Source organism: Chenopodium quinoa, unplaced genomic scaffold (assembly GCF_001683475.1).
Source record: "Chenopodium quinoa cultivar QQ74 unplaced genomic scaffold, ASM168347v1, whole genome shotgun sequence".
Lineage (NCBI taxonomy): Eukaryota > Viridiplantae > Streptophyta > Magnoliopsida > Caryophyllales > Amaranthaceae > Chenopodium > Chenopodium quinoa.
Window position 1 is genome coordinate 1,543,723 of NW_018744167.1, and position 25,830 is coordinate 1,569,552.

The 25,830-nt window shown below is 39.7% G+C and overlaps 1 protein-coding gene across 1 annotated transcript; it reads left to right on the forward strand.

The window, feature by feature from the left end:
* Positions 1-362: 362 nt before the first annotated feature.
* Positions 363-24,604, forward strand: LOC110693830 (CST complex subunit CTC1). Its single transcript, XM_021870981.1, has 17 exons — positions 363-1,437; positions 1,533-1,651; positions 1,736-1,810; positions 1,906-1,984; positions 2,107-2,169; positions 2,264-2,341; positions 2,504-2,704; positions 3,431-3,535; positions 9,316-9,594; positions 9,773-10,243; positions 10,338-10,979; positions 12,136-12,227; positions 19,482-19,656; positions 19,758-19,872; positions 21,225-21,556; positions 21,985-22,150; positions 23,804-24,604. Exons 1-16 carry the CDS (start codon positions 403-405, stop codon positions 22,144-22,146), a joined length of 4,023 nt encoding a protein of 1,340 aa, XP_021726673.1. The 5' UTR covers positions 363-402; the 3' UTR covers positions 22,147-22,150; positions 23,804-24,604.
* The last annotated feature ends 1,226 nt before the right edge of the window (positions 24,605-25,830 follow it).

The following is a 25,830-nucleotide window of genomic DNA, read 5'->3' on the forward strand; positions in this document are numbered from 1 at the left end:
ATATTCCGTAAACCAAACACCCCCTTAAGAGGAATTCTAAGACTCTAACTATTAAAGTCATTTATGATTCTAACAAGAGTATAATCGTTCATTCACTTTTATCACACTTGAAAATAATAATGTCATAACACATGTTGATATTTCATTATACTTTAAATAGTATCACCATGATACCAATCACCTTATTCATTGATACCAACGAACATAAAATTATTTTGTTGGTATCGATATAATTTGTTGTTACTATCATCTTAAATACCAACGTGTGCTGTTAGAGTCATAAAACAAAAAACCTTGTTTTACTTTCCCGCCTTTCTGCTGACACAAGTGATTTAGCGGATTTAGCAGGAAGAATAAAAGGAATGTCAGCAGCACTTTGAACATTCGATTAGTACCTTCAAAATGGAAGGCGTTAAACTAATTCCAATTTCCGACCTTCTCCGTCGCCGCCGCCCAATCTCCGGCGCCGTCTCTCTCCTCTACTCCCCTCCTCCGCCCACTCCTCCACCTTCCATCAACTCCTCCAAAACCCTAAACCCTAGCACTACTTCTCGCGCCAAAATCCTCAAATCTCTCTCTCAACCTTCAATCATAATCGGAATTCTCCGTCTCCCACTCTTTAGTCATTCTCCTCACCATTGTTTCTCCTTCTCGGACGATTCCGGTTCGCTTTGCTGCGACGTTCTGGAGTTCGATTTGAATATGATTAAGAGGGAAATTCGTGTTATCGCTTGGAATTTCATCCCTTTGAAGCAATGTGGTGGATTTTTGGAGATTATTAGATGGGAATTTGTGGGATGTTGTGTTTCTGGTAATGTTGAATTTTTTCCTTTGGTTTTTGATGATAATGATGTTGTTGGGAATGATTGTGATCCTAAGGGTAAGTATAGTGTTTATGGTGTATTGGGTTCTGTTAGTCCTGTTTCGTTGATTCCTTGTGTTTCGGAGAATCGCCGTGGTTTTATTTTAGAGGTTTTGTGCTGTGATTGTAGGTTATGCAAATTTAAAGACTGTGTAAAGATTTCTGATGATTTAGGTTTAAGAAGGGATTCACATTGTTTTAGTAGAATTGAATATGTGTACTTTTGTGGGGTTGGCTCGTCTCCGTACTTTGTGTTTTTGAAGCTTGTAGGAAGTGTACTTCTATTGTCGGGATTGCGAAAGAAGTTGGTGTACATAGAGAATGAAGAGACTAGATTAATGTTTGTGTCAACTGAAATGACTTGTTTGAGTGTTCCCAAGTTACAACAAAATGAAGGATATTCGTTTCAAAATGATAAAGCTCGAATCAATGGAAATTGGGAATTAGGTATGTATATTGGTGTAGTCAGAAGCACTTATATGCAGGGCATGGTTGTTGAGTTGGATGAAGATGTTTGGCTCTTACTTACAGACGAATCATTGCTTTTGCCTCATAGTGTCAGGGTTGGCTCAATTGTGAGTTCTCTTTTCGAGCCCAGAATTGGATTTTGATTGATTTATGCTGTGATATGCTGAACTGAGGTTATTTGTCCATTTTTTCTTTGCTGTAGCTATCTGTGAGGAATGTTCATATTGTGAACCCGAAGTTTACCTGGGGGAAAATGCTTATACTTGGGGCTTGCTGCAAGACCAACATAAGGACGATATCTTTCTCTCCATTGGAAATTGGGTATAAGTCTAATGCACATTGCTTTTAGATTTTAGGCTATAGTTGAGTTTTTGATGTGTCACACAAGACACTTTGATGGTGCAGGTGTCAGCCAGTGTACCGGTCTCAGAGTCTTCTGGGAAAATTTATGGAGACATTGGTCTTTCCAGCTCGATTATGGTAGGATAAAATATTTGTGGAGCAATGTTTTATTTTTATTTATTTTTAGCGCTGGCAACTCATAGCTGACTTGCAATCCTATTTTGTGGTTTCAGGACATTACTCTTGGTCCAATGTCTAAGAAAAAAGTTTTCTGGAGCTTTTTCAGAAAAGGAGATTCTAGGAACAAAGCATGTAATTTATTCCTCCTTTATCTCCTTCGTATGAATCTTGTGATTTTGCTGAAATTTGTTATCAATTGATGTCTATTACAGCTTAATTAATTCTTATTTGGAAATATTATGTGGTGTCATCAGAAGGAAGGTTTGGTGCAAACTTATGCCAGGTCCACGCTGCCATCATCCGTTTTTCAGTCACGGGTAAATTTGGTAGCTTTATTTCGAACATGAAGAGGGATTCTGGCGATTATTTTTTCGACCTTGTCATCTTATTAAGTGATTTATGTTTTGACAGCATGGTTCTTTCACGGAGTTCTGCAAGCATGATTCATGTGGCTCTGGTAGCAACATCAACTACAGCAGCTTAAGTTTGGTTAGCTCTCTGAATTTTTTGAACACTGGGTAAAATATGATCTTTTAGGTTATTCAATTATGAGGTGGACTATATAATCATGCGAGTGTATTTCATTGATACTTCTTTGATAACCCTTGTTTCCATAAATAATGATAGGAGATGTGCTTACTTCTTTTGCAGGCCATGCCATTCTCCTATTTAGTCAATAACTGTGAGAGGATGTTTATAATATCACTTCTGCAAATGAATAATGGTATCAAAATCTTAGAAGAATGCAGCCAAGTAGGTCATCCTTTCAGGGAAAAAAGACTTTCTGATCAACTAATCAGGAGGATCTTACCTAGTAAAGACATTGGAGTTTCTTTACTAGGGAACTTGAAGGTTAGTACTATGATCCATCTATTTTCTAGCAAATTTTTTTGTTGTACAAAAATAAGTTGTTTATATACACTTATTCTGTAGAATAGATAGGTTTTACTGGTTAATGCTAAAGTCTAGTGACTACAAAAACTATGCAGAAGCTTATGAGTAGTTCTTATTCAGTTGCATCTATTTGGGGTTCAATAAGCCCCACTTAAGACTGCTGGTAGGGGTGTTCCTACTGCATACAGTGCTGCATGAAGGTGATAAACTTGCTTTTAGGTAGGGGTTGTGCCAAGTCGACCTGAGTATTAACTTGCTCATGTTTAACAGAGCAAGCTCAGTTATCTTGACAAGATTAAGCTTTTGATAAAGCTCATAAATATGTTTGAGCTTGCATTATTTATAACAAGCCGAGTTATTAAACACCTTATGTTTTTCGGATAAAAAAATGTAATCTTGTGTTCATGTTCAAGCTTGTTTATTAACGATTTCTATAAATATATATATATATATATATATATATATATATATATATTTTTTTTATTATTTTTTTATATATATTTTTTTTTATTATTTTTTTTTTCAATTTGGACAATTTTTGATGATTACATTGTTGTCTTCTATTTTTTTTTATTTATTTTTTATGTCACCTAAAAAAGTGATATTTGTTATTATATACTATAACTCAGTTCACATTGGTTTAATATCCATTGCCCTTCTAATGGCTGGCTGTGCTATATTTAGATTTGTCCAGCTACTGGAAGATTGCAATATATTGATGGCACAGCTAGTGTTGATGCTGTTATACCAGACATTCCATCAGCCTGGGACATTAATGCTATCTATGAGGTGATAGTTTATAATCTCGTGAATTTTTTTTTCATAATGTTTCATTTCTTTTACAAAAGCTTGTCTTAGAGAGAATAAGTTGAGGTGGGACCTTTTGTTGATCCTTTGCAGAGTTTGTGTAACACACTACCTTACTGTGATTGTAAAACGGCAATAAGAAAGCAATAAAGATGCCATTTTTAGGGAAGAAGGCTGTTGATTAATTGATTCAAAAATGGAAGCTTGGACAAAAGGGTGGCTTGAGGCCACTACTCTCTATTGAGTACCTTTAGGGTACAACTCTACTAACTCTAGGGATTACAAAATGACTGCCTACCCAACACACTCCCTCTCCCTCTTTCTTATATTTACAGAACAAGTCAAGAATAAAAGAGTTAAAATAAGATTGCAGCTGTCACACCCACAGGGGATGCTGCTACTAATCATGAGCTGCTCATTGATTGGTGCACTGATTGGGTGGCCTTCCCTGCTGCGCTTTTGGCTGCCGTTTCTTTCCTCTGCGCTCATAGGTGATCCAATCTTTATACTTGCTCTTCCCAGCAGTAGCAGTCGTTACATCTCCCCCCTGACCCCCTCTTCAAGAGTCACCTTGTTCTCAAGGTGAAATGATGGGAACCTCTCTTGAATTGTTGTTGCTTCCTCCCAAGTGGCTTTAATTAAGGACAGCCCTTGCCACTTAATTAACACCTCTCGAATCCTGGGGTTACTCTTGCAGTCCTGATGTCCAGCAAGCTCTCTGGCCCAGCTTTAAGTTCCAGCTCCTCAGTCAGCTGCTGAGGTCATGGTAGGGCTTGCCAAGTGATCACCTAGTGCGCATTTGAGCTGAGAGACATGGAACACGGGGTGAACTCTGCACGTGTCAGGTAGCTCTAACTTGTATGCTACTTTTCCAATACGTTGAACCACCTTGAAGGGACCATAGAAGCGAGGTGCTAGCTTCTCATTTGGCCACTTTGCAAGGGATTTTTGCCGATATGGTTGCAATTTCAAATAGACCAAGTCTCCAACCTGAAATTCCTCTTCCCTCCTTCGCCTATCCGTGTGAAATTTCATTCTTTGTTGAGCCCGAATCAGATTTATGTGTAAGTCCTCTAACACCCAATCTCTCTCTTGAAGCCATTCCTCTAACCTATCAACTAGAGTCTGCCCACTACCCACCTTAATCTTATACAACTTGGAAAGGTGTGAACCCAGTAGATGCATGATAGGAGGTATTATATGCATACTCTGCCCAATGCAGCCACTTTCCCTACGATTTGGGCTTACCATTCACAAAACAACACAAGTATGTTTCCAAAGTTTTGTTGACGATCTCTGTTTGGCCGTTGGTTTGAGGGTGATATGAGTTGCTTCTCTTGAGGTCTATCCCTTGTAGCCTAAATAATTCCTTCCAAAATACACTCATGAAAATACGATCTCTATCCGACACAATCGAAGCCGGCATCCCATGAAGCCTTACGACCTCCTTAGAGAACACCTCGGCCACTATTAAGGCACCATATGGGTGCTTCAACCCAATAAAATGCACGTACTTAGTTAATCTGTCCACTACCACCAACACCGAGTCTATCCCCTTTGAGAGTGGAAGTCCCTCCACAAAATCCATCGAAATGTCTTCCCAAATGGCTTCGGGAATGGGCAAGGGGTGTAGCAACCCCGATGGATGTAATTGCGAGTGTTTAGCTTGCTGGCATACCGCGCATTGCCTCACATACACCCCTATTTCCTTCCACATTCCCGACCAATACCACTCCGCGGCAATCCTCAAGTATGTCTTGGTTTCTCCTTGGTGTCCTCCAACCGGACTATCATGATACTCGGTCAAGAGTTTGGGAATTAAGGTTGACCCTTTAGGAACTACTACCCTCCCCTTGAATAATAATATCTCCCCTTCGAGTGTGAAGCCCACATGAGTCCCTGATCCCGCTGGAGGTCTGCTGCTATTCGGCTAAGGTCCTTGTCGGCCTTCACTTCCTTCCCCAATTCATCCTAATTAATTCCTGATTTTGAAACCATTATTGCCAACTCTCCAACTACCTCACCCCTCCTAGACAAGGCATCCGCGACTCGGTTGCTAGCCTCGGGTTTAAATTGGATCTCAAAGTCAAATCCCAATAGCTTCCGAACCCACTTTTGATACTCCCCACTCACTTCCCTTTGCTCCATAATATATTTCAGACTTTGTTGATCGGTTCTCACCACAAAATGACGCCCAAGCAAGTAATGCCGCCACTTGACCATGGCCAAACAAATTGCCATTAGTTCCTTCTCGTAAATGGCCTTAGCTTGGGATCTTGGGCCTAATAATATGCTGTAGAAAGCCTTGCATTAGGACAACTCCTAGCCCGAAGCTTGAAGCGTCTGCTTCAATCACAAATTGCTTGCTGAAGTCCGGCATGGTCAGAACAGGGGCCGAATTCATGGCTGATTTCAGCCACTCAAATGCTGTCGTGGCCTCTATCGACCACCTAAAATTGTCTTTTCGTAGCTGCTCTGTCAAGGGCCTAGCTATCTGTGCGTATCCTCTTATGAATTTCCGGTAATTACCGGTTAATTCTAGGAACCCGCGCAACTCCTTGTGGAATTGGCCACTCTACCATAGCCCTCACCTTCTCTAAGTCGACAGCCACCCCATCCTTAGACTTATGTCCCAAATAGGCGACCTTGGCTTGACCGAACTCGCACTTCTTGAAGTTGGCTACCAAACTATGCTCCTCTAATTTGGACAGCACCACTTTCATATGCTCCAAGTGAATCTCCTTATTCGAGCTATAGATTAGGATGTCATCAAAAAACACAAGCACAAATTTTCGCAAGTACGGCCTAAACACCTCGTTCATGAGTGCTTGGAAGGTGGCCGGCGCATTTGTTGGTTCGAAAGGCATTACTAAGAACTCGTAATGCCCCTCGTAATGACCCGATTTAAGGTCAAGTCTCGAGAACATCGCCGCCCCATGGAGCTCATCAAGTAGCTCATCTATTATGGAAATGGGGTATTTGTCGGGAATTGTTTCTCGGTTCAAGGCACGGTAATCCACACAAAACCGCCATGAACCGTCCTTTTTAACCAACGAAACCGGGCTCGAAAATAGGCTGAAAGTTTGATTTTCCCTGCCTCTAGCATCTCGTTTAATTAACTGTTCATCTTTCTGAAATTGTGGGTACCGGTACGGCCTTACGCTCACCGGGTTGCTGCCCTCCTTCAACACGATAGCATGCTCGTGCCCCCGTTTGGGTGGTAGCCCTTTGGGAGATGCGAAAACCCCTTGAAACTGTTCTAAGGTCCCTGCCAACCACCCAGGCACCCTGTGCTGTCTCTTGTTCTGCCGCCTCAGCGCGGTTAACTTCCACCCATAAGTTTCCCCGTTCATGGCGCAAGGTCCTGAGCATAGCCTTGAATGTGACTCGGGTCCGAGTCAAGGTTGGGTTTCCCTTTAAAGTCACCTTCTCATCTCCCACCATGAAACTCATGAGGTGGGTCTTCTAATTGTGGACCATCGGCCCAAGCTTCTCCAACCTTTCAATTCCCAGAATCAGGTCCGCATTACCCAATTGCAACGGCAAAAAGTTTTCGACCACCACGAAGCCGCCATTTATCACGACCCTCACTCCCCGACACCTTCCTTTTCCCTAAATAATATCGCCATTTCCAAGCGAAACCCCAAATTCACGCGTCCCCGCCACCGGTATTCCCACCTCCGCCACCAGACAATCGGAAATGAAGTTGTGGGTGGCCCCCGGATTTACGAGAATCACCACCGGCTTCGGTCCCACCTTTCCTTCGAGTTTCATTGTTCTATGGTTAGAGATACCTACCACTTGGCGTGAGTTCGTCGTCGGTGGTGTCACCGTCGGTTGGTTTTGACGGCCTGGCCTCGTCGTCCTCTGCTCCGCCAAGAAGCAGAACACTCATCTCGCGATTTTTACACCGGTGGCCGACGCTTCAGCGCTCATCGCAACGAAAGCAAAGGCCCTTTGCCTTCCGCTCTTGATGTTCGGCATCGGTCAAACCGCCGTGGTTCACCGGATTTGGCAGAAGACGAGCTGGTCGTTCTTGGAAAGTTGACTGACTCTGATGGAGCCTTAGGCCAGCCCTTGAAAGTGGTGGCTTGTTGGCGGAGTCCCATAGGAGCTTATGAGGCCTGGCCCACTCGAAGCCTTCGACCCACTATTGCTGGCCACGGGTCTACTCGACCCAAAATATCCGGGTCCCTTCTTGAGCCCGCCTACTCGATTCCTTTCTTCGACCCGTCCCGCTATTTCCATAGCTTGCTCCAGATTAAAGGGGTTCATTAAACAATTCAATGAATTTCTTTCAGTACTCCATGACAGTGGTCTCCTGACTCGCCGCCAACCACTGTTCGTGGAGACTACCCACGTGAGTTTCCGGAACCGGTGTAAAACACGGCTCTTCAGGCTCTCCTAATTTGGTATGGGTCTCCTCCGATTCTCCCATTGAAACCATCGTAAAGCATCTCCTTCCAAGGTGGAAACGACGGTCTGTAATCTTTGTTCCTCCGTGAGCCGGTAATGGTGGAAATACTTTTCCCCTTTTAGTATCCACCCATCTGGGTCTATCCCTTCAAAAACGGGCATATCCAACTTCCTCGGCTTCCAGCATTGCTCTCCTCCTTTCCAGTTGCGCATCCCTTAGTTGAAGGGTTGAGCGTTCTCTTGGTTTCTCTGGTTCACCAAAGTTCGCAGCTCCTCAAAACACTGGGTTTGAGTGGTGGTATTGACCATCATCTGAGCTTCCTGTTGTTGCCTGAACAACTCAAAGCGGCCATCGAGCCGTTGATTGGCCTCTTCCACGGTCTTCTTAATGGACTCCTCCTGAGTTCTCATTGCAGCCTCCAACGTCTCCAACCGAGTTTGCACTCCGGCCATCTGTTCTTCCAAGGTATCACATCTCTGAGTTGCAGAAATAACCAATTTTTATTTTTTTTTATTTTTTAATTAAATAAAACTGATGGAGCGTGGTGGTTTCCGGCTCCGGTGGTCGCAGAACCGCCACTCTAATACCAATTGTAACACACTACCTTACTGTGATTGTAAAACGACAATAAGAAAGCAATAAAGATGCCATTTTTACGGAAGAAGGCTGTTGATTAAATGATTCAAAAATGGAAGCTTGGACAAAAGGGTGGCTTGAGGCCACTACTCTCTATTGAGTACCTTTAGGGTACAACTCTCCTAACTCTAGGGATTACAAAACGACTGACTACCCAACACACTCCCTCTCCCCCTTTCTTATATTTACAGAACAAGCCAAGAATAAAAGAGACAAAATAAGATTGCAGCTGTCACACCCACAGAGGATGCTGCTACTAATCATGAGCTGCTCATTGATTGGTGCACTGATTGGGTGGCCTTCCCTGCTGCGCTTTTGGCTGCCCTTTCTTTCCTCTGCGCTCATAGGTGATCCAATCTTTATACTTGCTCTTCCCAGCAGTAGCAGTCGTTACAGTTTGTGACTGAGCACATGAACCTTACAACTTTGTTTATGCTTTTGTTTTCACTCCCTCTGTTTCTGAATAAATGCATCACTTCTATATGTGTGACCCTAACTCATACAATATAATACTACTTTGCATACCCAACTTACCCCACTTTTACATTAATGCTACTTTTCAAATCCTGCACGTCAGCTGTCCTAAAACTTTGTGTAAAAACAAGTAATGCATTTATTCAGAAATTAAGGGGTTAGACAGTCATAAAATCTGCACCTTTTGTAATATTGCATGAAATACCATATTGTGTCTTGCATTTTTTTCTTTCAGGTTTTTGACTATAATCTTGTGTTAGAAGGCAAGCCCGGAATGTGGGCTCAATTTTGGATGCTTCTTAGCAACTTTTTTTCATGCGGAAGTTTGTTTGAGACCATCCCAGTAGAAAGACGAATGCAGTTGACAGTATATTTGCACTTTTCTTGGAGCAATGTAAGCTACAGGCATTTCACCGTTCATCCATGCTTGAGTGCAATCAATAGCACTGCAAAACTTGATCCTGGAGCATTTCACTTGCTCTATTTAACCCACAAATTCCCGTTGCAATCACGGGTATGTCATGGTATCATCACTATGATCTCCTCAAACAAGTTTAATCAGTTCAACTTTTGTTTAGATTTTTTTCTGTGAAGACAGCTTCATGGCTGCCTTCGATGTAACCTTTGTGATTATTATATTAGCATTTGAATTCTTGGCAATATAGTACTATGAATTTGTTACTGGATTGCAGTTTCACGGTGACGTATCTGGCAAAAGCCGTTTATTTGCTGAGGTCATGGTCTTGCCATGGGATCTGAGTATTGGTGTGAGTAATGGTGCAGTTTTTCAGACAAAAATGCCACAAGATGATCTTGTAATTGGCTGCCACGATGCGTTTTCTTTTAAGAGATGTAAAACTCATCTAACATCAAGTTGCATTGACAAAGTTGGATTATGCAACAATTTTGAAGAATTTGAAAACAGATCATGTGACCAACCAAACAATCTGCTTTCCTTGCCACACAAGACAAGGATTACCAACAGATTTAGAGGTGCATCTTCCATTCAATTTCCTTGTAAGGTAACTGGTAGAGAAATACATGGTCAAGTCATGGATGTACCTGCAGCTCTGTGTTTTGTTGATGGTAACTGTGACATCACTGACATGCTTTGTTCAAGAAAAGTTCTAGAGTTCAATTCTGAAAACTTCTCCAAGTATAAGGTCAATCCTCATTTCTTTTGAAATGTGTTCCAATTTCTAATCTATTTTTAAAATGAGAAATTATTTCTGATACTTAACTTTGCAATGATTTTAGTTCATGCAAATTGGTGGTATTTACATCATGAAGCATTGTGCTGAGAAGTGCTTGTGTGATTCTCACCACATGGGAAGTAGCATGTTCATCACCTCAGATACAAAATTCTGGAGCCTTTCATTTCAATTTGGTGAAGCCATGGACTGTTCCTCTGTCTCATGCAACGATCTCTCATATGCTTCTCATTCTACTAGGAAGAACTTAAACAGGTTCTGCCATCAAAATGAGCTTGTGCTCAACCCTTGTAGCATTGCTGATCATGGATCTTTCACTGATGTTGATCTACATGTGGCAGTAGATGCAACTGATCTCTCAGATGTGGATATTGGGTTTCAGAGCTTGAAGAAGCTTGTCTTAAACTTGTCACTGAAACCAACAAATATCTTTAATATTCAACAAGAAGTTGGCTGCGGGAACATTATGACAGGCCTTTTTGAGAACCAAGGAATTTATTCTGGCATTGGTCTTCCCGAAGGAAAATTAATCTCTCTGCAAGGAATTGTAGCCAGACTTTACAATTCTGATGGCTATTCTATTGATAGAATCCCGTGCAATAGAGCTGCTCATAACATTCATCTGCCGAAATCCAGCATAGGAAAGGAATGCTCAATCAACCTGCTTGTCTTGACGGATTGTCACATGGTAATTATTATTATGTCTTGATCCTTAACCAGCTTTGATCTGATTGAAAGCTGACTGCTCTGTGCCTTCTGTACCCAAGAATACTGCTCTATTACCAAGTGATAACAAAAGAGTTATTTTAATATGCTGACAGGAAAAGGAAATGAACTTGAAACTATATTTGACACATTAGAACTTAGCCTTTAAATAATAAGTTACTAGCCTGATTTTTCAGACCCTAAGGCCACTTAATCTTGAAGAATCAACAGGATTCAAACCTCAAAGTGCAACTAGTATAATACACCTATTCTTTTTTTGTGAAACTTCCCCTTCATTGTTGTGAGGATACTAAAAAATCTTAAGTATTTTAAAACTCATGTACCAGCTTAACTAGGATGTATCTAAGCCGAAAGAAAAAAAACTTCATTCTTGTTTCAATACAAATTCATGCATAGCAAACGCATAGGATATTTTTATTTTGAACCATTTACTTAGCATAAGCATTAAGTAATAACCACTCATATTACTTTCCTCAACCCTAAAATCTTAAGCCACTATTGCTTCATCTCTACATTTGATCAAAATTGGAATGGCTTGGTGGTGATCTAAGATCCATTATGTCATTTTGCTGCAGCACTAAGTTTTGTATTGTAGTTGAGCTGAAGTTGTCATACTACAATTTGAAAGCAAACTAGAACTTGAGTTGTTTCATTGCAGCAGTAAGCTTGTTTACATGATTGGATCAAATACTTGTTCAGCTGACAATAATTCGGTAATCTCATTTTAATCTTTTATTTATTTCATGTTTTAAAACGCACAGTTCTCCTCCCTTTTATTGAAATGATTTCACATTATACCAAGCATTCATTTTTCTAGTTACAATATAGCTGGTAACTATAAAATTTTGGGCTGCACATGCATATGCAAGAGTTAGATGATTTTATTTTGGCTGTAATTTATTTATGAACAATCATAGTTTAATAAGCTTATGCTTTCTTCATAGGCAAGGAATCTGTCAATCTTGTGAAACTCACACTTATCTTATTTTTGTCCTAACACCCAAGCTTTTAAGAAAGTTTTATAACTCTACAAAATGTTGTTGATTTATGATGGCTGCTATGTTTATCACCTTGCTTTAATAATGCAGTTAGCTAATTACAGTTTATGCTAATACCAGCTGCAGATTTGTGGTTGCCTTAGTAAGCTTGACTATCCTGTTGGATTGGGGCCAGGTGCAGCTGTTACATTTCACAGGATACTTGCACTTAGGTATAAAGTTTTTAGCAGACAAGATTCCTATATTGTACTTCCTGTGTGTTTTTATTTATTAATTTGATAAATCTTGAAGGGAAGTAATAAGAATTCATTTTATTATAAAGAATGTTATTACAAGATAGGGCTAACTCATTCTCCCCTCTTTCAAGAAATATAAATATTAAATTTTGCAAAAATGCTCTATACATCCTTTTTACAACCTTAAGCTATATTTATGATATATTAAATGGTTTTCTTGACAAAGGTGACTCTTTTGTGTAGCAGGAAAAACTTACTATAAGATCAAGTTCAATGTATTGATTTTATGGAAACTTCTTTCGGTTGACTAATTTATAATACTGGTATTATATATTGAGTGAGCCTAGCCCACCCATTGTTGGTTATTTATTGTTCACTTACTTTAGCATTCTACATACTTCGTATTTGATTTTGTTTTTTCTTACTTTTTGCTTCTAGGATAAAGTTCCAAGTTTATTTTGAATGCTTTAAAAGGGATTTATTGCCAATTGTTCCTCTCAAAAGTTCAAAGTATAAATGCCTCATGTTATTTAACTCTATTAAAGATTTTGTATTTTGTTGTAGTTCAGTTCTGGTATTGATCTCATTTTCTTTGATTCTTGTTTATGCTATGAATTTATGCTAGACGAAGAGGTAGTTGTATTATGATTACATGTCTTGGATAATAAGCTAGTCAGTTAGAGGAAGAGCTCTATATATATAGAGCTAATTGGAGAAAGAGGGGAGTGCTAGGAACCAGCCCGAGCCCAATTTCCGTTTTACATACTCTAGAAGACCCAAGAAGAATCTTTTATAGGCTTGCTGAGCTGGATGTTTGTTATAACCAATTTTGGGGTAGAAGGGTATAATAATAATTTGCTGTAACAGTTTGTTATCAGTTTGTTATTAGTTTGTTATGGTGCTGGCATGCCTTAGCTTGGGATAGGCTGTTAATTGGGGGTATTAATAGGAGGTTTGTTTTTGTAATGAGATATTAGAAAATAATTAATTACAGAAGTCTGTAGTTGTGAGAGCTCCTTCCTCTCGAAAGAAGGTGTATTACTGTTTTTCCTTGTTGAGTAATACAACGTGCTAAGGCTGCCATTGTTAGCTTAGTCTCCAGCCTACATTGTTACACTGATTCCCAGCAAATTTGGTATCAGAGCCGTAACGATCTAGGCAGGGACAGTGATGGCTCGCTTGAACCACGGTCAACGCTTGGATCTCCTGGAACAAGAAATTGCTGGGTTACCTGCGCGCGTGGCCCGAGAGATCTCCACCGCGATGGACACTCTCAAAGCTGAAATCGCGAACCAAATTACAGCAGGACAGGAGAGACTCCGATCGGAGCTCCGATCTTCTCAAGAAAACGGAACCCCCGATAATTGGGACAACCCGTTTTCTTCGCATCCACAACCGCAACCGGAGGAAGGATTTCACGGGGGTCATGTGAACTGGAAATTGAGGAAACTGGACTTACCGGTTTTTGATGGAACGAATCCAGATGGTTGGATCCTTCGTGCTGAGCGATTCTTCCACTTCTACCGCCTCTCTGAAGAAGACAAGCTAGAGGCGGCCGTGGTGGCGTTGGACGGCGACGCACTCCTCTGGTATCAATGGGAGAATCGGCGGCAACCCTTGCGGTCGTGGGATGCGCTGAAAAGAATAATCCTACGCCGTTTCAGAACCACCGCAACGGGCTCGTTGCACGAGCAGTGGCTGGCCCACTACCAGTCCGGCACCGTGGTCGACTACCGGAGGCGGTTTATTGAGCTCCTAACCCCCATTGATGATGTTCCTGAAGAAATAGCTAAGAGCCAGTATTTGAATGGTCTCAAGGATGAAATAAGGGTGGAGGTCCGTTTATTAGATCCGGTTTCGTTGGACCATGCTATGGAGTTATCTATGAGGGTTGAGGAGAAGTTGAAAATCAGCCCAAAGCCCAAGTCCTTTGGCAGCCTACCTTCCTGGAGAACCCCAAGCCCATCTGTTAAAAATAACCCAAACCTAAACACCAACTTTCTGTCCAGCCACTCAAATATCCAGAACCCTAACCAAAACTCCACAAACACAAACACTACCCATAAATATCTTCCCCCAGCTCGACCATTCCCTAACAATACCAAACCCACCGGCGAAATAAGGCGGTTGACGGAGAAGGAGCTGCAACAAAAACGGGAACAAGGCCTATGTTTCCGTTGTGACGAGAAATGGAACCTAAACCACCGTTGTAGCCGAAGGGGGTTGAGTGTGATGCTCATGGAAGAAGAGCTGGATGAAGATGACAACGTGAGCTATCTATGGTTGAGGCGAAAACCGATGTACTCGAGCCACTTTCTCCAGGTCCAGTTATCTCACCTGAGGTATCTTTAAGTTCTGTTATGGGTTTAACTAATCCTAAAACAATGCGTATGGTAGGAGTAGTAAATGAGAACCCCGTGGTTGTGATGATTGACCCCGGGGCTACTCATAATTTTGTGTCTAGTGAAGCAGCTCAAAAATTAGGTCTAAACCCCATAGAAACCAGAAGTTTTGGAGTAACTCTCGGTAATGGAGAAGCGGTGCAGGGAGAAGGGATTTGTAAGGGGGTTTTGCTCGACATTCAGGGAATCTCAATCATTGAAGATTTCCTCATACTCCCTCTGGGTAACTCAGACATGATTTTGGGAATTCAATGGTTAGAGAAGTTAGGCACAATTGCCACGAACTGGAAAAATCAGACACTGAAATTTCAGTGGGAGGGAAGCACCATCACTTTGAAGGGTGATCCACATTTGGGGCGGACTGGCATTTCTTTGAAGGCCATGTTCAAAAATTTACAGAAGGAAGGGTTTGGTTACTTGTTGGAATTGAACCACTCAGAAAAATCAGAGGAGAAGGAGCCGAACATTCCGGAGGTTTTTAGACCTCTAATCCAGGAGTTTCAGCAGGTTTTTCATATGCCTGCTGGTTTACCACCTCAGAGACATATTGAGCATGCCATTGTGTTACGGAGTGGGGCCAATCCGGTTAGTGTCAGGCCATACCGGTATCCTCAAACCCAGAAAGATGAAATTGAGAGGTTGGTGTCGGACATGCTCAGCGCAGGGATAATTCAGACCTCAACAAGCCCGTATTCCAGCCCGGTTCTCTTGGTTAAAAAGAAGGATGGATCCTGGCGTTTTTGTGTTGATTACAGGGCCCTTAACAAAGAAACGGTCCCCGACAAATTTCCGATACAACGTCATTGATGAACTGTTGGATGAACTGGGAGGAGCAGCAGTCTTTTCAAAACTAGACCTCAAATCGGGGTACCATCAGATTCGGGTGAAGCCTGAGGATGTGCATAAAACAGCTTTCCGAACCCACGAAGGACATTAGGAATTTCTGGTAATGCCGTTCGGGCTGACCAACGCCCCTGCTACTTTTCAGTCTCTCATGAATGAAGTGTTCCGACCTTTTTTAAGGAAGTTTGTTCTGGTATTCTTCGATGACATTTTGGTTTACAGCCCCTGTGTGGATTCACATAAAAATCATTTACAGCAAGTACTGCAAACTTTGGCTGACCATAGCCTGTACGCCAATTTCAAGAAATGTGAATTTGGCAGAGAAAGAGTAGCGTACTTGGGGCATGTGATCTCGGCTGCAGGAGTGGAAGTTGATTCTTCCAAGATACAGGCTATGCTAGATTGGCCACCGCCCATGAACCTAAAACAACTCAGGGGGTTCTTAGGCCTCACAGGGTACTACCGCAAATTCATCAAAGGGTATGCTAACATTGCCCTTCCCTTGACTGAGCAGCTGCGAAAGGACAACTTTGGGTGGACCGAGGAAGCCACTTTAGCTTTCAATACTTTAAAAGCTGCCATGGTGAATGCTCCAATCTTAGCTGCACCTAATTTTTCTATGGCCTTTGTGATTGAAACAGATGCTTTGGGGCATGGCTTAGGGGCTGTCCTGCTACAAGCAGAGCACCCTATTGCTTATTACAGCAAGGTTTTGGGGAGCAGAAATAGAGAAAAGCCCATATATGAGAAAGAGCTGATGGCAATTGTGTTTGCTGTTGAGAAATGGAGGCATTATTTGTTGGGCCGACATTTCAGCGTACAGACCAGCGAAGCCTGAAGTACTTGTTGGAGCAAAGGGAGGTGGGTCAGGCATATCAGAAATGGATAAGAAAATTACTGGGATATACTTTCGATATTCACTATAAACCAGGAGTTACTAACAAAGTAGCAGATGCTCTTTCCCGCCAACACAATCCCGAATTTGAGTGTGGAACCATGGTCTCTTCATGTGGGCTGAGATGGGATTATGTACGGGCTTTCATTGACAAGGATGAAGCTCTACAACGCATAATTTCTCAGATTAAGAATGGGGAGGCAGCCCCCAAGTGGTTTTCTCTGGAAAACGAGATCTTAAAGTACAAAGGCAGGATAGTGATCCCGAAGCGATGTGAGCTCACGTCCAAGCTGCTGAGGGAGTACCATGACTCCGCAGTAGGTGGGCACGCTGGTGATCTAAAAACTTATCAACGTCTAGCAGGAGAATGGTTCTGGTTTGGGATGCGCAAAGACGTGACACAGTACGTTCAACACTGCCATATTTGCCAACAGAACAAGCACTCGACATTATCTCCCTTGGGTCTTCTCCAACCTTTGCCAATCCCGGAAAGAGTTTGGGAGGATATATCCATGGATTTTGTAGAAGGGTTACCGAAATCTTCGGGTTGGGACACCATACTTGTGGTAGTAGATCGATTATCCAAGTACGGCCACTTTATTCCTCTCAAGCACCCTTTTACTGCTCAAAGTGTGGCATATATCTTCATGGCAGAAATTGTTAAGCTACATGGGTTTCCCAGTTCAATTGTTTCGGACCGAGATAAGGTGTTCCTTAGCGTTTTCTGGAAGGAGTTGTTCAGGTTACAGGGCACTCAACTCATGCGCAGTACAGCTTATCACCCTCAGACAGACGGTCAAACTGAGGTTGTGAACAAAGGAGTGGAATCTTATTTGAGGTGTTTTGTGAATGGAAAACCCCATACATGGGCACGATGGTTACCTTGGGCTGAATATTGGTATAATACATCATTCCACACGGCCACTAATTACACCCCTTTCAAGGCTCTCTATGGACGGGACCCCCCTCAATTGGTGAGATTTGCTTCTGGCAGTACCTCTGTGGCTTCAGTAGAGGCACAGTTACTAGAGCGTGATGCTATACTCGATGATCTGAAATTTCACCTAACTCAAGCTCAAGTTTATATGCAAGCTTATGAGAACAAGGGAAGGCGTGATGGGGAATTTCAGGAGGGTGACCTGGTATATCTGAAATTACAGCCTTACCGGCAAAGATCCCTGGTACGAAGATCAAATGATAAGCTCTCTCCTCGTTTCTATGGCCCTTACCAAGTGCTCCAGAAGATTGGTAAGGTGGCCTATAAGCTGCAGCTTCCCCTGGTACGAAGATCCACCCTGTTTTTCATATTTCACAGCTTAAAAAAGCCTTAGGTACTGGTCACCGTCCCACTACCCTTCCTGCACAGCTGACTGCGGACTTAATTTTGGAGGTTGAACCATGGGAAGTGTTGGGTGTGAGGAATTCTCAAGCCTCTATGGAAGTTTTGATTCACTGGACGGGTTTGCAAGCCTTTGAAGCAACTTGGGAATTTTTTGATGAAGTTAATCTCAGGTTTCCTGATTTCCACCTCGAGGACAAGGTGCAAGCTTGGGTGGGAGGTATTGCTAGGAACCAGCCCGAGCCCAATTTCCGTTTTACATACTCTAGAAGACCCAAGAAGAATCTGTTATAGGCTTGCTGAGCTGGATTTTTGTTATAACCAATTTTGGGGTAGAAGGGTATAATAATAATTTGCTGTAACAGTTTGTTATCAGTTTGTTATTTGTTTGTTATGGTGCTGGCATGCCTTAGCTTGGGATAGGCTGTTAATTGGGGGTATTAATAGGAGGTTTGTTTTTGTAATGAGATATCAGAAAATAATTAATTACAGAAGTCTGTAGTTGGGAGAGCTCCTTCCTCTCGAAAGAAGGTGTATTACTGTTTTTCCTTGTTGAGTAATACAACGTGCTAAGGCTGCCATTGTTAGCTTAGTCTCCAGCCTACATTGTTAAACTGATTCCCAGCAGGGAGTTACATTGGAATATTGATAAGAATCTTGTTTAATATATTAGGTTGGTAATTAGGACAGAATCAACAATCAAGCATCTCAAAAGCTTGAATATCCTTTATCATTGTTATAATTCCAGCTTATTGATCAAATCATCATATTCTTCTCTTACTTCGTATTTTTGTCATTAATGGTGTCTAAGCTATGTTAATTTAATGGTATCACAGTAAATGTTTTTGGGAAATATAATTGTAGAAATTCTGCTTATAAAATAATAAAAGAGATGAAGTTTGCCAGAGCTTTGTTGGAGGAGAAGATTGAGGAGACAGCCTGAAAAGGTGTTGAGAACCTTCAATAAGACCTAGTATAAAAAAAATTGATGATCTTTCTCTTGATTTAAAATCTGGGCTGACTGGCTGTTCCTTATAGGGTATTGGAGGTTGGAGATAATTTATAATAAAAAGGGATGGTAATTCATTGTTAGATGCCCAACTCAGCTGAGATAAAATTAAGAAATCGAATTAGTCACATTTACTTAACAGTATAGTAGTTATTTTTATCTCTCTGCCCTACATTAATAAGTCACATTTAGTTAATAGGTCATTCAGAAGGAAACAACTCGAAATACTATAATTACCCTCGATAATTTATACAATTGTTTAGAACCAACATTTTGTTGTAATACTATGCAACAAATCCTAAAATTAGTAAGAGTAGTAAGTAAAATTTATAATTTGACTTGGTAGATATAAAAAGTGACCCATCACAAATTAGAAATGTGGCCTAGCAAAGTGAGACGGAGGAAGTTATTACGTATCTTTCCATTTTCTTGATAATTGCTTCAAAAGTAATGATGATTACTGCTAATATTGTCTAGTTCCATTCCTTTCAGTATTTTTTCCAATTCCTTTATTCTGAACTGCAAAAAGATAAATAGTTGATTATATAGCTGAAAATCACATCATTTCTTATTTCAAATTATCCTTTGAAAATTTTCTGTGATGCATTTGGAAGAATACTCTCTAACATCTATTTATTTTGTGACTAATTAGGCTTAACACTGCATACATTTAGGGCTCCCCAAACCCCTGTTGTGAGTTTTATGTGGGGTTCATGTTTTAATGATATGTTCTGTCTTTCAGAGGGCCGAATTGTTTTACGTTGACTCCAGTATCATTCATCACTATCAACTCTGTGAGAGAAACCCCTTCATCTGTGAAATCACTTTTTCCTATTCCTGAGGAAACTATTGCATCTTGTTTAATATCTGACCTGATCCAGTGTGATACGGGCCAGCCAAGAAGGTTCCATTGCAGTGTAAGTTTTGTAGTCTCGGCATTCTGTCACATGGGTGTTTTATTCCAACTGTCTTTATGGTCAACATTTATATATTGTTATTGTTACACATCCTTTTGCAGGTTGTTGCAGTTTACTTTGTGATGCTTGAAAGAAACACGAATATGGATAAGCTGTTGTCTCAAATTCAATTGGGGTCACCGGTGGTAAACATTCCACTCGCTGGCTTTATTATGGGTATGTAATGTATAATATTATTGTATGACAGCTAAATTTTTCTGGGACTGTTAAGTTTCTATCTGGCTAACAAATTAAATTAACTTTCTATTCTTACGGATGTGGCTGTTTGTCATTGTCTTTACTGACAGTGCTGGGATAATTCTCATCATGTGATTAACAAGGAGACTGATCATAAGGATTTAAACAAGTCAGTTAAGGTTGAAGCTGTAGTTGATACTTGATGCTCTTTTATGGACAAAATACATGAGCAATTTCCATCCTTTGGTCACCTGGCTTAGTTCTCACACATGCATGCCTACTCTTACCAATCTTAACTCCAAACACAGTAATTGTTGTAGGGTGGTGGAAGGAGACATCTCATGGGCATTATGTCATGCTTTGTGGCCATCACAACATGAATTCATAAATTGTAAAAATTCCATCTTATCATTGTAATTGAAAGTTTTTTACTCTTGGGTCCTTATTCTGTCATCCTGTTTTCCGGAATGGGAAATGGGATGTCCTTAAACTATCTTCCTATAACCTATTCTAGTATTAAAAATCCCTACCCTGATGTGACTTGGTCTCCCCTTTTCTCTTACTACCATTTTTCTTTCCTTTCAAATCAATCCTTTTCCTCTTACATTTCCGACAATTTCTCATGCTACATTTTTAATCGTTCTATTTACAACTTTGTGTTCATAACTACTTTTTGGCCTACCCCCTGTTAATATTATTAATGTGCATGCCAAAGTCTAAGTGGAAGATTATATTGGGGCAGAGGTTGTAGCGTGTTGTTGAAAATATAGTCATCATATTTAAGAATCTTATTGTATGAAAGTTGTGTGTAAATAAATGGCTGAACATGTATGCTGACTAAAATACGAATGTAAACTTTTCGTTATGGGAATTCTTTAGTATCTCTATGATCAATGGCATTCCATTGATCGAATTATATGATTGAAATTTTCCTGTCACTAATTAAGGAACATGAATGTTTTATCTGTTTGTGAATGTTCTGTTAACTGTTTTGATTATCTATGCTTTACATTTTACTGAAATTCTGTAGGCTTTCAGACAGAAATTTTGCTAGATTTCTTGTGCTGATATATTGGATGTTAAAATTCTCCGTAGTCAAAGTACTACTCAATGATAAATTAAATTCGGATCAGTTTTATTTATGTCTCACACCATTTTTCATTAATGCTCTGACTGGTTAGGATAGAAGTCAAAAGGTTTATCCTCATTATTTGGCTAGGGTATGACTTTCCCAAAATATATACTATCAGTGAAAAGCTTTTCCCAAATTTGTGGATTGAATTGATTTTACTTAATTTTATCATCCTTATTAACTATTCAAATCTAAACAGATGATGGGTCATCACAATGTTGTTGTTGGACTCATGGTGAAAGAGCAGCAACATTTTTGAGGCTATATGAAGAGATTCCTCAGGCAAAATCTGGAAGTTGTTGGTGGAGATCAAAGGCTGCAAGTAGAAGCAGGGTCTTCAGTACACCCAGTTACCATATTGACAGAATTTTGAAGAAACATGGACGACTACGAGTGAAAAATTATGGATCCATACATGACGCTTCATGCCAAGATATTCAGCTTTCTGATGGTTCAGATTGCACTTTTGGCGGTCAAGATGAGAATCTGCTTAAGTTTATAATGTTAAATGCTTGTTCTAGCACATTATGGGTTAGTACCTTCTATTTCAGAACAGAAATTGAGATATATTAGGTCAAATCCAAAGCTAGATATGATAGTGGATGTTTCAGAAAAATCATGAGTGTGAAACTTTTGGACTAGAGGTTTACCTTAGCTGATGAAACATAATGACTACTTGTTCAGATTATATGTTCTCTTGCTTAAGTTGTTTTGCCTATTTTGTAGCATTTCCTTGGTATTGTATTTCTTATCTTATTCTACCTATAGGTTGGCTACATTTTTTTTTGTCTTGTTTCTGCAATCATATATTTAAAAAAGGATGAGAAATACCTTCTAAAACTGATTATGATAGGCAACCAAGTGAATAGGACTTTGTGGCACATAACTATTGTTTTTAGTCTGCTTTTTATCTACTTTGTATATATTTTTTTCTGATAAACCAATGACCAATGTTACAGAATATAACTGGTCACGCGATGGATTTTGATGCTGTCAGCATGTTGGAGAAGAATCTTTTGGAGGAGCATATGACTCTGCATGCTTTACAAAATGTGTGGGCAAGAGAAGTTTGTCAAGTGAACCCTCTTGCTCAAGCCAAGGAATTATTTCAGGACCTCTAATCAGGTAAATTATCAAAAGTTCTGATGCATTCATTGATTATTTAGATTTGTATCATATTGTATGCTAGCACAGCTGCTTTAACTTCGACAAGGCTTGTTTGGGATCATTTTTTTGTTTTCTGTTTATTTTAAAACAAAAACCCAAGAACGGGAAACTAGAAAGAGTTTATTCCACTTTTCTGCAGTCAGTTTTCAATATTATCATGATTTTTGTTCAAAAAAAAAATATATCACATGATTTTAAAAAACAAAAAACAGAAAACTGCAATGATACCAAATGAACCCGTAAGGCCTTAACTATAAGATTCATATAATGTTATGAGGCTGTGAACTAGTAATGATAGAGATGCTTATACAGTTGGGACAACAGTGGGTCTTCTATAAGATTGACTAACAGGGGCATCTCACGTACAACCACCCGCACACTGCACTTAAAGCCTCCTCCAATTCATTTAACGATTAATCTTTTGTAAAAAATTTGTTCTCAACTTTTATTTACTTCAACATTTATACATTGAATAATTCAAGCAATAAGTGAAATATTTGTTCAATTTTAGGATTGTGAAGTCGAAAAAGGATTGGGAAGGAAATTTAGTAGTGGGTGTAGATTTGAGTGGTGGTAAAGGAGAGAGTAGGCGAATTTGGGTGTTATGCGGCATAGGTGGTGGACTGGTGGTTGACTGGTTGTAGCGATTGTGGAAGTGGGTAGGTGAGACTTGAGAGATGGGTTTTACAAATAGTAGTCCAAATATCCGTCCAAATAAATCCCCTCCCAAGCCCACTTATAAGGAAGTTTGCTTCTTCTAAGGTGGTCTTATAACATAAAACACCATATTCAAGAATTGTGGCTGGGACAATTGGACAAATAGCAAAAACTTGGATCTGTGATTTGGAGGTAATGCAGGCCTTGTCTTCATTATGTAAGTTGCATGAAATTTGTTATTGCTTAGTGGTGAGAATTGAACAGAGATATGGGAAAAGGGTTTAAACACAAGATTTACTTGAAAACTTCATTTTAAATAGTGATATGGTTCCATGTGGCACCCTATCTTCACCACCAATTCCTCGCTTCTGATTATTGCCTGGTAGCTGTAGGCATTCTGATTGTGCGCTTTAGTCCCTTCTCTCTGTCTGTCCAGTTCCCCTCACTTCTCCCTTTTGTTTACTTTTCTGTCACTTGTCCTTCCTGTAACTCTGTGAGATGCAAGGATTACTTGGCCTTTACTGGCATTAGTTAACGGACACGGGGTCCTTTATAGATCCATTGGGTAAGGCATTCCCACTAAAAATCATGTCTGCTCTACTGGAGTAGCAGCCTGTCAGCCACTGGTGGGACTCTCGTTTTCTTTGGAATCATCCTGATCTGGCTCAGGTTTTCTCTCCTTAATACCAATACAACCACCATTGCAGTGATGAGCTGATTAGAAAAGTGAGACTAACGGCAAAAAGGGAGAGAATTTACCAACATAATTGTTTAAAATTATGACAAGTTCATTTATGTGAAGACACAACTGGATCTGTGTTATTATTGATTATGTTGGTGATAATTTCCCCCCATTTACAATGAAGTGTATAGTGCTCGCAGCTTTCTCTTTTGCATATCATTACGGCCTTTAAGCGAGGAAAAGGTTCTGATAATATACATGGCATTTTACAGGTTTCTGCAGCTGGCTTCTGTAGTTTTTCAGCTGAATTCATTAGTTGTGACACTTGCTACATTCAGGTATAAGAGCTTCTGGAATGTGTCTTCCGAGAACACTCAACTGCAATGGGCACTTCTTAGGAGCTGGACTGCTTGGACTTTTTGTGGATAATCTGAGGGATTTTTCTATCAACAAGAGAAGCAATGGGCGTGGAATTATTTATCATTTGCTAAGTCTAAAGCCTCAGGAGTCAGGACAATCCCTTGTTATTGCTGTTGCTATGGAATTAGTGAATTCTCATGCAGTCTTATATTGGAATTTCTGATGAGGATGGCGTGGTCAGCCAGTTTTTACTTGGGACTTTAAATTCCGTATCAAAGTACCTGTGTTCAAGTGTAAGGATATATGCAGTGCTTGAACACACAATTAAGACTAGAAAAGCATCAAGAGTCCTAGGTAACAGAAAGTTCCGAAAGTTCACATAGCTTGACATGCATTACGGAGGAGTCTTGACACTAGGTAACCGTGTACAAGTTGAAGTAAAGCCATTTGGCTGTATTTATATTGATGTGTAATGTTCATTTGTGGCTGTGAACTTAGGTACTGTAAGTAGGTTTCCGGCTACGATCTGAAGTTGTATATATCCATTTTAAATTTTTTACTGAAATTCATAGCTGTATAGGTATAGATAATATCTTAGGCATTAGGTAACCTTGATCCTTTCAAAAAATATTAAGGGCACTCATGCGGCCATGCCCAACAGTTTTGTTCTTTTATTTTATTTTATAATAATTGTACAAATCATTTTCAAATTACAAGTTGATAATAGTTGAGTTGTTCCACATAGCAAACTTTCTCAAATAAATGAATACCTATATGGCTATAATCATTGACCAAATATTCAAATCGTTCAAAAGAAAAATTGCTTTGTTAAATGTTGAATGCATGGTGGAACAGTTGTCATGATGTCCAAAACTCTTTGTTTTGCTCCTTTTTCTTGTTAGCTCTAGTTTTCTTCTTCAAGTCTTTGGCACCATTATTATAGAAAAAAAAAATCAAAATGTAAATTATAGTGACCTTTTTGAAACAATAGTAACCAGAAAATTTAAAACCAGAGAATCATAGGAATCAAAACTCAAATACAAAAACCATTACATATTACATAATACAGGGTAGTAACCAAAGTATCCAAGACATCATAAACTAGACATCATAGCCTAAACATAAAGGCATGCAAAAGTCGGAAAATTTTGTGTGGATCTGGTCCACAAAGTCCACAATAATATTATTGTGGACATAAGTTTTATACACACGTAACTGACATTATATTCAATATAGTGACCCCTAATTATATTATAATAACCTTATTTTTAACACAGTAACCTTTTTTAAAATTTGTATGATCTTTTTATGTTATTGTTAACTTAAAGTACGACATTATGTTGAATAGTGACCTGATTTTAACATAGTGATCTTTATTGTTCATATTGACCATTATATTAAAAAATTCATTAAAAAAATTAATCTCTTATAACTTTATAATGTCATACTAACTTTTATTTCAACTTAATAACCTTTATTTTAATATAGTGACTTTTTTTTATTAATAAAACAATCATATTGTTTATAATATTAGTGGTCCACAATAAATTAGTGTGAACCAGATCCATTTAAGAATTTGTATGCAGGAGTAGATGGCTGCTGCACTAGTCTTGCTCTAACTTATCCAAGGTTTGTAGTACAAATTACCCCATGTTTTGAATGTGGAGTGATTTTGCTTGTTTTAGATAAAGTATGGAAGTTTTTAAACAACTAAGAACAGATGCAAAGAAGTTCTTTTTCAAACACATAATGATGATTCAGCTAAGCATCTCAATCATCTCAGAATGTAACTTTTCGCTCATCACAAGTATAATCCAATCACCAACATTAGTTCACTGTTTCAGGACTTATCAAACCAATCTCAGATTCCTAAAAACCCAAAAAATATAGATGAACTTCCCTACAAAAATAGACATAAATACCTCCAAAAATTATCCCA